Source organism: Zootoca vivipara, chromosome 3 (assembly GCF_963506605.1).
Source record: "Zootoca vivipara chromosome 3, rZooViv1.1, whole genome shotgun sequence".
NCBI lineage: Eukaryota > Metazoa > Chordata > Lepidosauria > Squamata > Lacertidae > Zootoca > Zootoca vivipara.
The window spans coordinates 40,302,245-40,314,428 of NC_083278.1; the positions used below are offsets into that span (position 1 = coordinate 40,302,245).

Genomic DNA, 12,184 nt, shown 5'->3' on the forward strand with positions numbered 1-12,184 from the left:
AAACACAGATGGCCCATTCAGTTCTCTAGTACCAAAGTAGATTCTCCGCATTTCCTTTCTAATATTTGCACGTGTGCAACTAGTGGTGCACGTGAATTGCATTCATAGTGGCTGGCGAATTCTCTTCCTTTAAAGTTCTCTTCCTTTTAATCCAGCAGTTGTGCAAAAGAAAGAAAGAAACACCCCAACAGGTGTCGCTTCTTCTTACACCTGTTAAAAGGCGCAGGAGGCCCGCTCTGGCGTTTGAAGCCAAAGACATTTTTTTGGAGCCCGCTTTACAGAGCAATCTTCAGTACGTTTACTCAGAAGTCGGTCGCCTCTTTAATTTCCTCCCGCCTTTTGCATGGTTGGCCGCATGCTAGCTGCCAGATTATTGTCATGGTCCCACTGCGGTGAAGACCGAAGCTTTTCGCAACTCCTGCAGTTTCTCTACACCCTCCGTTCCCCTAATGCGGAAACAAAGCGGGGCGGGGGTGGGGTTTAACCCTTCATCTGAAGCGGGCCTGGTGCCTTCCAGACGTTTGGACTTCAACTCCCATCAGCCTCAGCCGCGGTCCAAAATGGCCGGCCTGACCGGGGGCTGATGGGAGTTGTAGTCAAAGGCGTTGGGAGGACGTTGCTTACTTAGAATAGAGCAAAGTGCTGGCTTAGGCTTCGGAGGCGAGCGAGAGAGCGAGCAGGAGACGACTTTCCCCTAGGCCGCCCCGTGCGAGGAGCAGATCCCGAAGGTGCCCCGCTCTCCCTTCTTTCCCTCAGGTCGCAGCTGCAGTATGGAATGCGGTGCCAGGTTGAGGGAGGTGTGGGGCTTGTGCTCTAGTCAGCTGGCTTTGAGCTTGTGGGTCTGGACTGGAGTATCAAGAGGGTCGCGCGCACTCATGGTCCCAAGGTTGCTTGCCAGCCAGGACAGGCGCAAGTTGGGGTGGGGAGAAGCTCAATAAATATTTGTGCAACTTGGTGACCTACAGCTAGTTTTCCCCACTTTTGTTATGCCTGCTCTCTCTGCAAAGTGGGTAGCGAGCCACTTGTTTTCTTAATACAGTATCTGCACAGTGCCTAGAAAACTTGAGGTGAGGTTATATATAAGTTTTGAAACTTCTGGTAGTGAAACTCCCACAGCGAGAGGGCTGGGATTATATTTGATGGAAGATGTAAGGCCTGCTGCTGCTCACATTGTCATTTACCTGGAAATAAACTGCTCTGGGATTGGATGGATTTACTGCCAGGTAAAGTATGGATATGAACAGACTATGCAACATGTTCCTTCTTTCAGGCTGGAGCTGAAGCTGGGACCCAGATGGGCTTGAAATACACATAAATAATATGCTTTCAAAGTGGTGGGGGAAACTCATTAACTGGCTAAACACTCTGGCTGTAGTTGTGGCAGGATTTGTAGGAGTTGAAATGCATGTGCTGCTCCTATGGTTTATTTACACATATACAACCTGAGCCTAAGAGGAAAGGGCTCACAGCATAACACCCTAGTTACATGTAGGTAGCCGTGTTGGTCTGACATAGTCGAAACAAAATAAAAAAATTCTTTGCAGTAGCACCTTAGAGACCAACTAAGTTTGTCATTGTTATGAGCTTTCGTGTGCATGCACACTGTGTATCTGAAGAAGTGTGCATGCACACGAAAGCTCATACCAGTGACAAACTTAGTTGGTCTCTAAGGTGCTACTGGAAGGAGCATAACACCCTAACAGAACTTGCTTCTCCCTCAGTCACAGCCTTGGATTCCAGCACGAATCAAGCTGTGTATTGTACATTTTACCTTTATACATGTTTTTAGAACAGAACCCCTAAGCGAGCTCTTACCTAAACCAAACTGTTTTATGCAGCAGTAAGATGTCTTCAGCACCTCAGCCTCCAGATTTACAACATGAAGCACCCAAAGAGAAAGACTATCGAACTCCCGGATTCCGAAGTGTCCGAACTACCACCTTGTTCCGTGCTGTGAACCCAGAACTCTTTATTAAACCTGTAAGTAGCTTTTTAAGAAATAGCCTTGATAAGTAATGTAATGAATGCACACACACATATTACATTTAATTATAGATTGGGTTGTTGTTTTTTTAATTCACAAGCAACACTTGCTTTGATGGAAAGAAATGAAGTTGGTAACTAGCTAATCAGAAGTGTGTGGCATATTTAGAGGTGGGGGGAGCCAAACTATCTCCAGTGTGTTTTTTAATGTTCACAGAATGGGGAAATTGTTATGGTGTATGTACATTCATGATCTAATAACTAGCTACTGTCTACATTTAAGCATTCTATAAATACATGTTTTGACTATGGAGTTGGGTAAACTTCATTAAATCTATGAAGTAAAGTGGAGTTAAGTGCACCAAGATTTTGGTTGCAGTAGTTATGTAGATATACTTCAAAAGAGCAATGACTATGGATTTAAATACTAGTGTGTATTTTTTCTTATCTTCACAGAACAAACCAGTTATGGCTTTTGGGCTTGTAACGATTACTCTTTGTGTAGCCTACATTGGATACTTGCATGCACAACAAGAGAATAAAAAAGATCTTTATGAAGCTATTGACAGCGAGGGAAAGCGACATATGAAGCGGAAGACTTCTAAATGGGATTAAAGAAATGCATGGCTTGCACATGATCTGCATGTAAGGCGACACAAATAAGTGGTATATTTTGTGACTTTTCAGGATTTTGTGTGGAAAGCCAGCATTTTTCTAGGCAATAATGGATGTTTCTTTTGAAATATAATCCCTTTTAATAACTAGGAAAAACGATATTGCCTGTACCAAATAAAAACCCAGCATTATTAAGAAATGTAATATTTGGAACAACTGTTGCAGATATTCTGAGAATAAGCACCTTTAGGAATCTCAATCTCTCTCTCTCTCTCTCTCTCTCTCTCTCTCTCTCTCTCTCTCTCTCTCTCACACACACACACACACTCTCATGCCTGTTCTCTCTCTCTCTCTCTGTGTGTGTGTGTGTGTGTGTGTGTGTGTGTGTGTGTGTCTAGAATGCTACACCGACTTACAAATTTTTAAGAGCAGAAAGGATAACAGAAAATCAGAAAAAGAACAATACATAACAATAAAAGCCATACAATAAATAACCTATAGAATAGAGCCAATTAAACAGCAGCAAAAAGCATCATAATCTGTCATATTATCTGGAAGATAACCTAAGCTTTTATTAAATGCTTGACTATCCTGTGTAAACTACTTTGGAGAGCACACAAAACTTTTTAAAGTTATTCATTTAAAGGATCTAAAATGCTTTTGTGAGCAAAGCTTACCCAGCCTAGCAACGGTTACTGGGTGAGAAGTTAGCCTATATTATGAGACCTCTCACAGCCACATGATAGGCAGAGCTCCTTAACACCAGGGCTGCAGCTGAAGCGGGTACCATCTTGCCATCAAATAATCTCACCAAACAATGGTGAAACCTCTCTCTCTCTCTCCCACTAACATGCACAGATTCTAAGAAGACAATTAATTCAGTTTAGGCTATGAGAACTAAGATTTCGCTTCCTCATCTAGTCCACACTTGTCATTGGAGGAGGAAAAATCTTGACTGCAATCATGATTAGGAATCCAGATTTTGACACATTTGTTTGTTGTGCTGTTTGTTCAAAACTAATTCCACCACCTCCTAGACCAGAGACTTTTGAGCGGATTAGAGAATACAAGCCTTACAAAACTCGGTATTATACACACAGAGATATATTGGGTAAGTAGTTAGTTACTTTATTTAATTTTAGATACTCATGCCTGTCCACCAAAAAGTCAATATATCTGGTCCTCAGTTGTTTTCATGCAGACATTGATCTCTCAGATACACTTAAGGTGTATCCATACATATTACAGTAATCCCCATGTTAAACAGGATAAGAGTAAAATCTGGAGAAAATGCAGAAAGAAGGCCACAAACACAAGAGGGAAGAGCACCTTAGTTAGGTAAAAATACTTTTGTCAGTTAGGGGAAGGGCTTTTAGCTTATAAAAAGATGTAAGTGTGTGAGGGACATGATGGAGAGTTTATGAAAGTTTAGGAAGTGTATAATAATTACTTGCCTACCTGTCAACACAATCAATGTAGTCGCATGACACTGGTTTGGGACAGACCAAAAGCAGTGCTTTATACAATGTCTGATGTACCTATGGAATTTACTGCTGTAGGACAGAGAGACTCTGATGGCCTCTAGAACTAACCTTCAAAAATTATTTGTCATGAATACATTTTTTTCTTGATAAATATGTTAATGGATGAAGGTTTGACCAGTCATTTGATTAGCTTGTCTTAAGATCCGTGGGCATGTTAGCAAGAGCCAGGACCTGCTGCCCTGTGTCGCCGGCGAATCACCAGGGCTACAGGGTTTGGAGCATTCCAAACTCCCGAACTATCCTGCCCATTCAGCCACTGCTTTCCCCCGCTAACAGCCGAGGCTGATGCTTGATTTGTGACCACCAATTACTGGTTCCTGGATCTTGCTTCCCAGTGGCCAAAAACCCAGTCTCTGACAAAAGCCCAGTACCACTCGATGCAATGTTCATTCATCTCCCTATAGTGCCAATTGCTGGAACTGCACCCTTACCACTGTGCTCCATGTTGCAGCTGCTCATGTAGGTGCCTGGTTGGTATGGTTTTCCCTTCTGCTTTTTGAAAAGGAAGAATGGGCATCTGCACTGTGGGGTGGGAATGCAGAGTGCCTGCTTCAAATGGGAAGTCATCTTGCTGGTGAAGGGAGTGCTGCTGCTGCAGTAGCACAGAACATAGGAAGCTGCCTTATACTGAGTCAGACTATTGGTCTGTCCTAGCTTAGCATTGTCTATTGCGGCCCTCCAGTAAATTAAACGAGTCTCTCCCAGCCCTATCTGGAGTTGTTGGAGATTGAACACGGGGCCTTCTGCATGCAGAGCAGATGCACTAAAAGCCAGCTATAAAGATAAGCACAGCCGAGGCCACCATAGTTGCCGACACAGAATTTGTTTGTGCCTGTGTGGGGGACTGTTGTGTGCCCTGTGGAACTCCTTGGATGCAGATTGTGGCTTGCCTTTTTAAAGCTTAGGCCCAGAGAGCAGTTGAATCCCACATGCCTACTACGTGTGAATCCTACAAAGGCTCTCCTGAATGGGGCCAATGCTGGTTCTAGGTGTAAGCCTGATGTTAGTGCTTGCTTGTGTTCTGACGTAGCTCACTCAGTAGAGCACGAGATTCTTAATCTCAGGGCCGTTGGTTCAAGCCCCACATTGGGGGGAAATATGCCTGCATTGCAGGGGGTTGGACTGGGTGACCCTCGTGGTCCCTTCCAGCTCTACAATTCTATCATTCTAAGCAGTCAAATCTGCTAGCAAGTTGATGTGGGTAATCATTTTTTACATACTGAAATCAACCCAAGTCATTAAAAAGGATGGGGGGGGTGCACCAGCCTTCAGGAAATTATACATGGTTGAATAATATTAAATAAAAATACCTTAAATCTGAAAGCGTCTTATCTTAAATGTTCAAGCAAAGGAACAGGTGGCATGCTTAGTTTATGTATAACCTGTAGTGTTATGTTCCCCAATTGTGGTGTTGTTGTTTTTTGGCATACGTAGAATTGGGAGCTGACATTAAGCAAGCAGAAGCAGATAGAAGAGAAGCAGAAGTACAACAACGAATTGAAAAAGTGCAAGCTAGACTATTGCTTCAGGTACAACTGTTATGCTGTCATCACATTATCTACTCTGTTGCCCTGGGGCCTTTCTGCGACTATTTACTGATGTATAACGTAGACAGCAAATTTTACAGAATTATGTGATGCATTGGGTGAGGGAAATGTGACCCTCCAGAGGCTGAGGGACTCTAGCTTCCATCAGCCCTGGACAGCATAGCCAGTGGACTTAGGGATGATGGGAATTGCAGCCTAACAATATGGGCTATAACTTGCCTAACCTTGCTATATATGATTACATGAGTTTTATAGGTTTTACGATGTATTGCTTTTAATGTTTATTTTGTAATCCACCCTTTCAATACTATATTCTTCAATGTGGGATATAAATATTTATTTACATAATAAAATAATTGAATAAAAATACCATTGCATGGATCAGTTCTGTATTTATCTTTCTGATGTGTTAATTTGGGGATCCAACTCACCAGTGTTACAGATCAGGGTTCTAGTTGTAACCTAGAATTTTAAAGTTTTGCAGCATATTAACATTTTGGAATAAAGTTCATGGTTACCCAGCCAGCGCTGTGAGCTAAGACCTTGTGACCTTCGAAAGCAGAGGTGGGTGGGATTCTTTGAACTCAGCATCTGGACTGTGAGGATGGAATTTCCCACTTTATATAAATTTCATTACTCTATCTTGGAGTAGGGAAAGGGAGTGAAACTGCAACCCTTGCCTCTTCAGCAGCTCTTCACTTAGGACAGGGATGGGGAACCTGTGGCCCTCCAGATGTTGGACTACAACTGCTGGGGCTGATGGGAGTTGGAGTCCAAAACATCTGGGGCGCCACAGGTTCCCCATTCCTGACGTAGGGCTTGTGCGCCATGACACATCCCAGCACTTGCTTCCCAAAACTGTTCAGTGTTCTGATCCTACATTTGTTTAGGCATTGTGGCTCGTTGTCTTTAAGTGCCTTAACATCTCATTACACTGATGGTATGGTGTTTCCTTCTAATCTTCTCATCCAGGATGCTGACGTCTCCCATAGACGGCAGAGAAACATGGCATAAAGTTCCAAGCCGCCTTTGTATAGTGTCACAGAAGCAAACTTTTCATCCCTTTAGTGCATTGTTGCTGCTCTCCTGTGTGCTTGACGTTGGTTCTTCTGGTGCAGCAGGGTCCTGAGTAACACAGGATGCAAGGGGAAACTACTGCCAACAGCCATGTAGAAACAGCAGCAGCTGTCTTTTCGTGGTAGCAATTGGGAATTTGTGGTCTTCCAGATATTGCTGTCTTCCCTGACCATTTGTCCAATGGCTCTTGTGCCAAGTCACCACCTTCCCCAGAAAGCCCTGTTTAGGGGTTTTCCACTGGCTAATGTGAATTCTTCTGGTGCCACTTCTGCCTGCCCATTGGGGGGGGGGAGGTTTGGATCGTTCTGCCAACAGGTTTCTGGGCTGTACCACTTTTAGACTGCAGGTGGGCATGTGCACAGTTGAATGATTTGCTGTAGAAATAAAATCCCTGCACACCGGTTTGCTGTAAAAAAAAATACCTAAGCAAATCCACAATCCTTCACATAGAAAACCTAGACATTTGACGAGGCCCAAACCCTTCTCCCTGCTACTTCTCTGTACAGTGATATCTTGGTTTACAAACATAATCCATTCCGGAAGTCCGTTCTTAAACTGAGGCACACTTTACCTAATGAGGCCTCCCGCCGCCAGTGCCCTTCCACTGTTTGGATTCTGTTCTTATACCGAGGTAAAGTTCTCAAACCAGGACACTAGACACTATTTCCGGTTTTGCGGAGTTTGTAAATCGAATCGTTCTTAAACCAGACTGTTCTTAAACCAAGGTACCACTGTACAGGGAATTTATTTTGTATGGAAGAACAGTCAGTTGTGTAAGCTGCCACCTTTAGTCTGGAGTAGTAAAGCCCAAACACAGGCATATCCTCTATTCTGCTGCTTATGAGAACTATTGCTGTGCGGCTGCTTTAAAAAAGAAAATTAATGGGGAAATAATAAATATAGGGTGATATCCAACTAAGTCATTGAGCAGACCCTTTTAAATTAAGGGACTTGTTGCTTAAGGTCATTGATATTAATGGGTCTGCTTTGACTATGACTTAGTTGGATATCACCCAGAGCGATCTAGCTGATGTGCAGCATCAGAATGTCCTAAGCACAGTTTTCTTCATGGCTATGCCTTGTTTTGTAGGCTGCAACAGAAAGAGAGGATGCAGTGGAAGATGCCCTCAATCGTGCAGCTGCTCTACACGCGCAAGATATTGAAGCCCTTAAAGAGAAAGACGAAAAAGCATTACAAGTCGGTAGTCGTTTTATTTTTGTTTGCAACATGTCAAGAGACAATGCCTTGCATCCAGAGTTGTGTGGGGACGTATTCCCACCAATTGACACCCCCACGTCTGGATCTCTCCACAGTATGTCCCGCACCATTCCCCAAGGGTCTCCCCCCCCCCCAGTTTTTGGGGAAGGCAGTAGGGGGCTATAGAACTGAAATCTGCTTTGTTTATGAATGGAATTTTGGGTCCAAACCTATATAACGGGTCAGCAAACTTTTTCAGCAGGGGGCTGGTCCACTGTCCCTCAGACCTTGTGGGGGGCCAGACTGTATTTTGAAAAAAAATATGAACGAATTCCTATGCCCTACAAATAACCCAGAGATGCATTTTTAATAAAAGGACACATTGTACTCATGTAAAAACATGCTGATTACCGGACCGTCCGTGGGCCGGATTTAGAAGGTGATTGGGCTGCATCTGGCCCCCGGGCCGTGGTTTGGGGGACCCTTGCTATATAAACATGCAGAAGCTGCATGTGGCACAATCTCTCTTGTAACAAGTAGGTGGAGGGGGGGATTGTTCTTGAATACTTTGCTGAATTAAAAAAACAACACCATGAATGAGTGCCAAGGTAAGATTCAGCTGAAACCTCTCTGACATGCAAGGAGGGTTTGTTTGTTATTTTAGATGGGAGCAGTGCTTTTTTTTCTGGGGGTATGCAGGGTTACGCATACCCCTAAACATTTTGTGAATCTAAGTTTTGCCTCATTGAGGGGCAGTATTTCAATATGAGTAGAAAACTGAGAGTACCTCTTAACATTTTTTTAGAAAATAAAGCACTGGATGGGAGAGTTCAAAACTGATTTATTACACATAAGAGCTGGCAGTAAAACTTTATTTTTGAACTACATTTATCTATTTATTTAAAATGTAAAATTTCATATTTCATTTCATACTGTATATTTCATTTTTCATAAATATATAAAACTTAAGCATTCAGCGCACTGGTGAGACAGTCACCAGAAAGATAACCTCAGTAAGCTATGTGGCTGGTGCTTTTGAACTTGCATCTTCTACATCCAAAGTGGTTTATAAGGCATGGTGCATTCTTTCTAGGCTCGTCTTGTTTAAAACAGGGATGAAGCAACCTAATCCCTCCCTTCCTATTCTAATTTGTTTTTCTAACCTTGCTGCAGGAGGCTGTGAAGAACACAAGGATAGAAATGCTCCATCACCTAGAACTGGAACTGAAGAGAGAATCAGAAGCTGCTGAGCAGCGGATGACACACAAACTTCAACGACTCATACTGGAGCTCGCGATGGAGAAGTCGAAAGCCGTTGGTGAAGCTAGGCAGGAAGAGAGGAACAAAATATCTGGAATGCTTGACGAGCAAAACAAGTACTTGGCTTAACAACCCCATTTCATGTTTTAAAGCAGGGATGGGGGAACCTGATGGTTGATCATGCTGCTTGGGGATGATGGAATAATGAGTTCAATGCCACCCGGAGGGACTTGGGCTTCCCATCCCTGTTGAATATAAGGGGATGGATTTAAGAGAGCTGCACCTGACATTGTTTGCATCCAGATATCTGCAAATAGAGTACTTTCCACCACCAGTGTTCCTCCAACTGATCTGCAGGAGCTGGATGTGCACTAGGTGCTTTCAAAAGGGGGCTTGGTTTGCTAATGGGTCACTGAGATATTGCAAATGGGACATGGGCAACAGTAAATCTGGATTAAATTGATGGGGGGTATTTTGATGCCAATGGGATTGTATGGATGTAGCTTGTGGTTACTGAGGAGAGCACTTAAGCACAAGCCGAGGTTCAGGTGACATGCTAAATCAATTCTTAGCTTGGTAAAAGAGCCTCTTTTAGGTTAGGCTCCTCCTGGAAGCCTGCATGTTGATACAGCCCTGGTAAGCCAATGTTGGGCTTGCTGTGATTTGCAAACAAGGCTGATGTGATCAGTGGAGTTAACTCCCTGTTACGTGTGCTGTTGGATAGTACCAGATTTAATAGAATCTGATAGTAAAGATGGGCAGGGTGGGGGGTTAGGCCTTTCGAAGTTTTGCTATCTGGTTTCCAACTACTGTACAGATTTATTCCAGTTTATTGGAAAGCATTTCGCTTTTCCTCCAGCTAAAAGAAATGTGCAGTTCACACAAGACTGCCTTTCAAATTGCCAGTAATGAGAAATTATGTTGAAGTTATCATATGATCTTTTCTCTCACCCCCCCCCCCCAGAACGTTTTTGGAACAATTCAGGAAAGCTGGGGAGCTTGCCAATGAAATTTATCAGAAGAACCTGCAGCAGTTGTCCGTGGAGAAAAAATATGAAATGGAAATGGCCTTTAAAATCTCCCAGAAAGAGTTTCAGGAAGAAACTGAGAAACTCATCCAAAACGCAGAAAATCTCCGTGAGGCTCAGTTGCAAGAGGTGTCACACGAGGTGAGCAAGAAAAATGGCGAGATCCTGACTCTTAGCCAACAACTGGAAAGCATGACAGACTGGAAAGATAGCCTGGAAGCAGAAATATTAGAAATAAGAGAAGCATTTCAGAAATACATTAACCTCACATTTCCACAACTTGCACCAGGGCAAGCAGACTTTATCTTACCATTCAGAAAAATATCTCGGTTTGTTGACTCTGGTGTAGATACGTAAGCTGAATGACAACCAGGAAGGAGTTCTGTCAGTTTGCTGCAGCCATCTAGTCTTGCTGTAGAGGAGTTGCGTAACTGTTGGGGAAGGAGGAGAAATAAATCCATCTTCTCTCACTAAGGTATAATTGTGTGTCTGTGTCTATATTTCCCTTGGATAACTCATGAACTCCCCTGTGACTAAGATTGTGAAGATTCTTTGAAGGGTCGATGGAGAATCTTACTTCTGTATACTAAATGAGAGCTGCTTCTGTAAAAGTTAGGGAGCATGAATGTCTCAATTGGAGCCCTGAAAGTAGCAAGCATGCCCCTGGACATGTGCAGAGAGCCTATCCTACATTGCCACTGGGTTAACTGTAAGCTGCCTCCATACATATTTTATTTGAAGATGATATACCGGTACTGCCAACTCAAGAAGGGTGGCTTCTAACAACTGCAAGCCCCAGCACCTTTAAAAAAAGAAAAAAGAAAGGGGATGGAGGAGCTAGCAAATTGCTCCTGATTTACTGCAACACATTCTAAGGCAGGGTCCCCAAACTAAGGCCCGGCAGCCGGATGCGGCCCAATCGCCTTCTAAATCTGGCCCGCGAACGGTCCAGGAATCAGCATGTTTTTACATGAGTAGAATGTGTCCTTTTATTAAAAATGCATCTCATTTGTGGGGCCTGCCTGGTGTTTTTACATGAGTAGAATGTGTCCTTTTATTTAAAATGCATCTCTGGGTTATTTGTGGGGCATAGGAATTCGTTCATTTTTTTTAAAAAAAATATAGTCCGGCCCCCCACAAGGTCTGAGGGACAGTGGACCGGCCCCCTGCTGAAAAAGTTTGCTGATCCCTGTTCTAAGGCTATGTGTACCTATCATAAAGGTGGCAAAGCTGTGGACTTCCAGGTGTTGCTGGACTACCACTTCCATCACCTATAAGCTCATTGGTCTTGCTGGCTGGAGCTGATGGGAATTGGACCCCAATCAGATATAGCTGTGCCCTGTTAAAGTGCATAAAAGTGTTGAGCCACAGCAAATCGATCCCCACCCCCCATGACTTTTTGCAGTTAGGAAAGTGATTTGGAAATGAAGTGAAAGATGCAGAATGATGATTGATGGACACGAAAGCACTATAAGCTCAATAAAGAGCAGACACTGTATAATCTGCATCAGCAAGGCCAGGGGGCAGGGCGGGTCTTGTCGCCTGGCAGCCCAGGACCTCCATACACACTGCCCAAGCTTGCATATCAAGAGGTCACTGCTGTGCTGCTAATACAGCAAAAACAGTTACAGGTAGGTAGCCGTGTTGGTCTGAGTCGAAGCAAAATAAAAAAATTCCTTCAGTAGCACCTTAAAGACCAACTAAGTTTTTATTTTGGTATGAGCTTTCGTGTGCATGCACACTTCTTCAGATACTGAAGGAATTTTTTTTATTTTACAGCAAAAACAGTTACCAGTTAACAGTTTCTGCAGCCACAGCAGTGGTGTGATTCTCCAGTGGTTTGACTTCACACACCCCCCCCAAGCTGTACCCCATTGTTTTTGACGCAGGCATATGCCAACAATGTTGTCCTGTGGGATTGTCAAAAGGATC

The 12,184-nt window shown here is 43.5% G+C and overlaps 2 protein-coding genes across 5 annotated transcripts; both read left to right on the forward strand.

The window, feature by feature from the left end:
• The first annotated feature begins 610 nt into the window (after nt 1-610).
• On the forward strand, nt 611-5,671 carry SMIM8 (small integral membrane protein 8). Of its 4 annotated transcripts, none has more exons than XM_035109432.2 (4): nt 611-728; nt 1,839-1,980; nt 2,440-2,628; nt 5,577-5,671. In XM_035109432.2, the coding sequence occupies exons 2-3, from the start codon at nt 1,846-1,848 to the stop codon at nt 2,596-2,598; spliced, it is 294 nt and encodes a 97-aa protein (XP_034965323.1). In that variant the 5' UTR covers nt 611-728; nt 1,839-1,845; the 3' UTR covers nt 2,599-2,628; nt 5,577-5,671. The 4 variants fall into 4 exon arrangements, with proteins under 4 accessions (XP_034965323.1, XP_060128565.1, XP_034965324.1 ...); XM_060272582.1 differs by having other exon boundaries at nt 1,842-1,980; XM_035109433.2 differs by lacking the exon at nt 5,577-5,671 and adding an exon at nt 2,997-3,553.
• C3H6orf163 (chromosome 3 C6orf163 homolog) lies at nt 3,562-11,358 on the forward strand. Its single transcript, XM_035109430.2, has 5 exons — nt 3,562-3,709; nt 5,577-5,671; nt 7,857-7,964; nt 9,138-9,340; nt 10,189-11,358. Exons 1-5 carry the CDS (start codon nt 3,562-3,564, stop codon nt 10,607-10,609), a joined length of 975 nt encoding a protein of 324 aa, XP_034965321.2. The 3' UTR covers nt 10,610-11,358.
• The last annotated feature ends 826 nt before the right edge of the window (nt 11,359-12,184 follow it).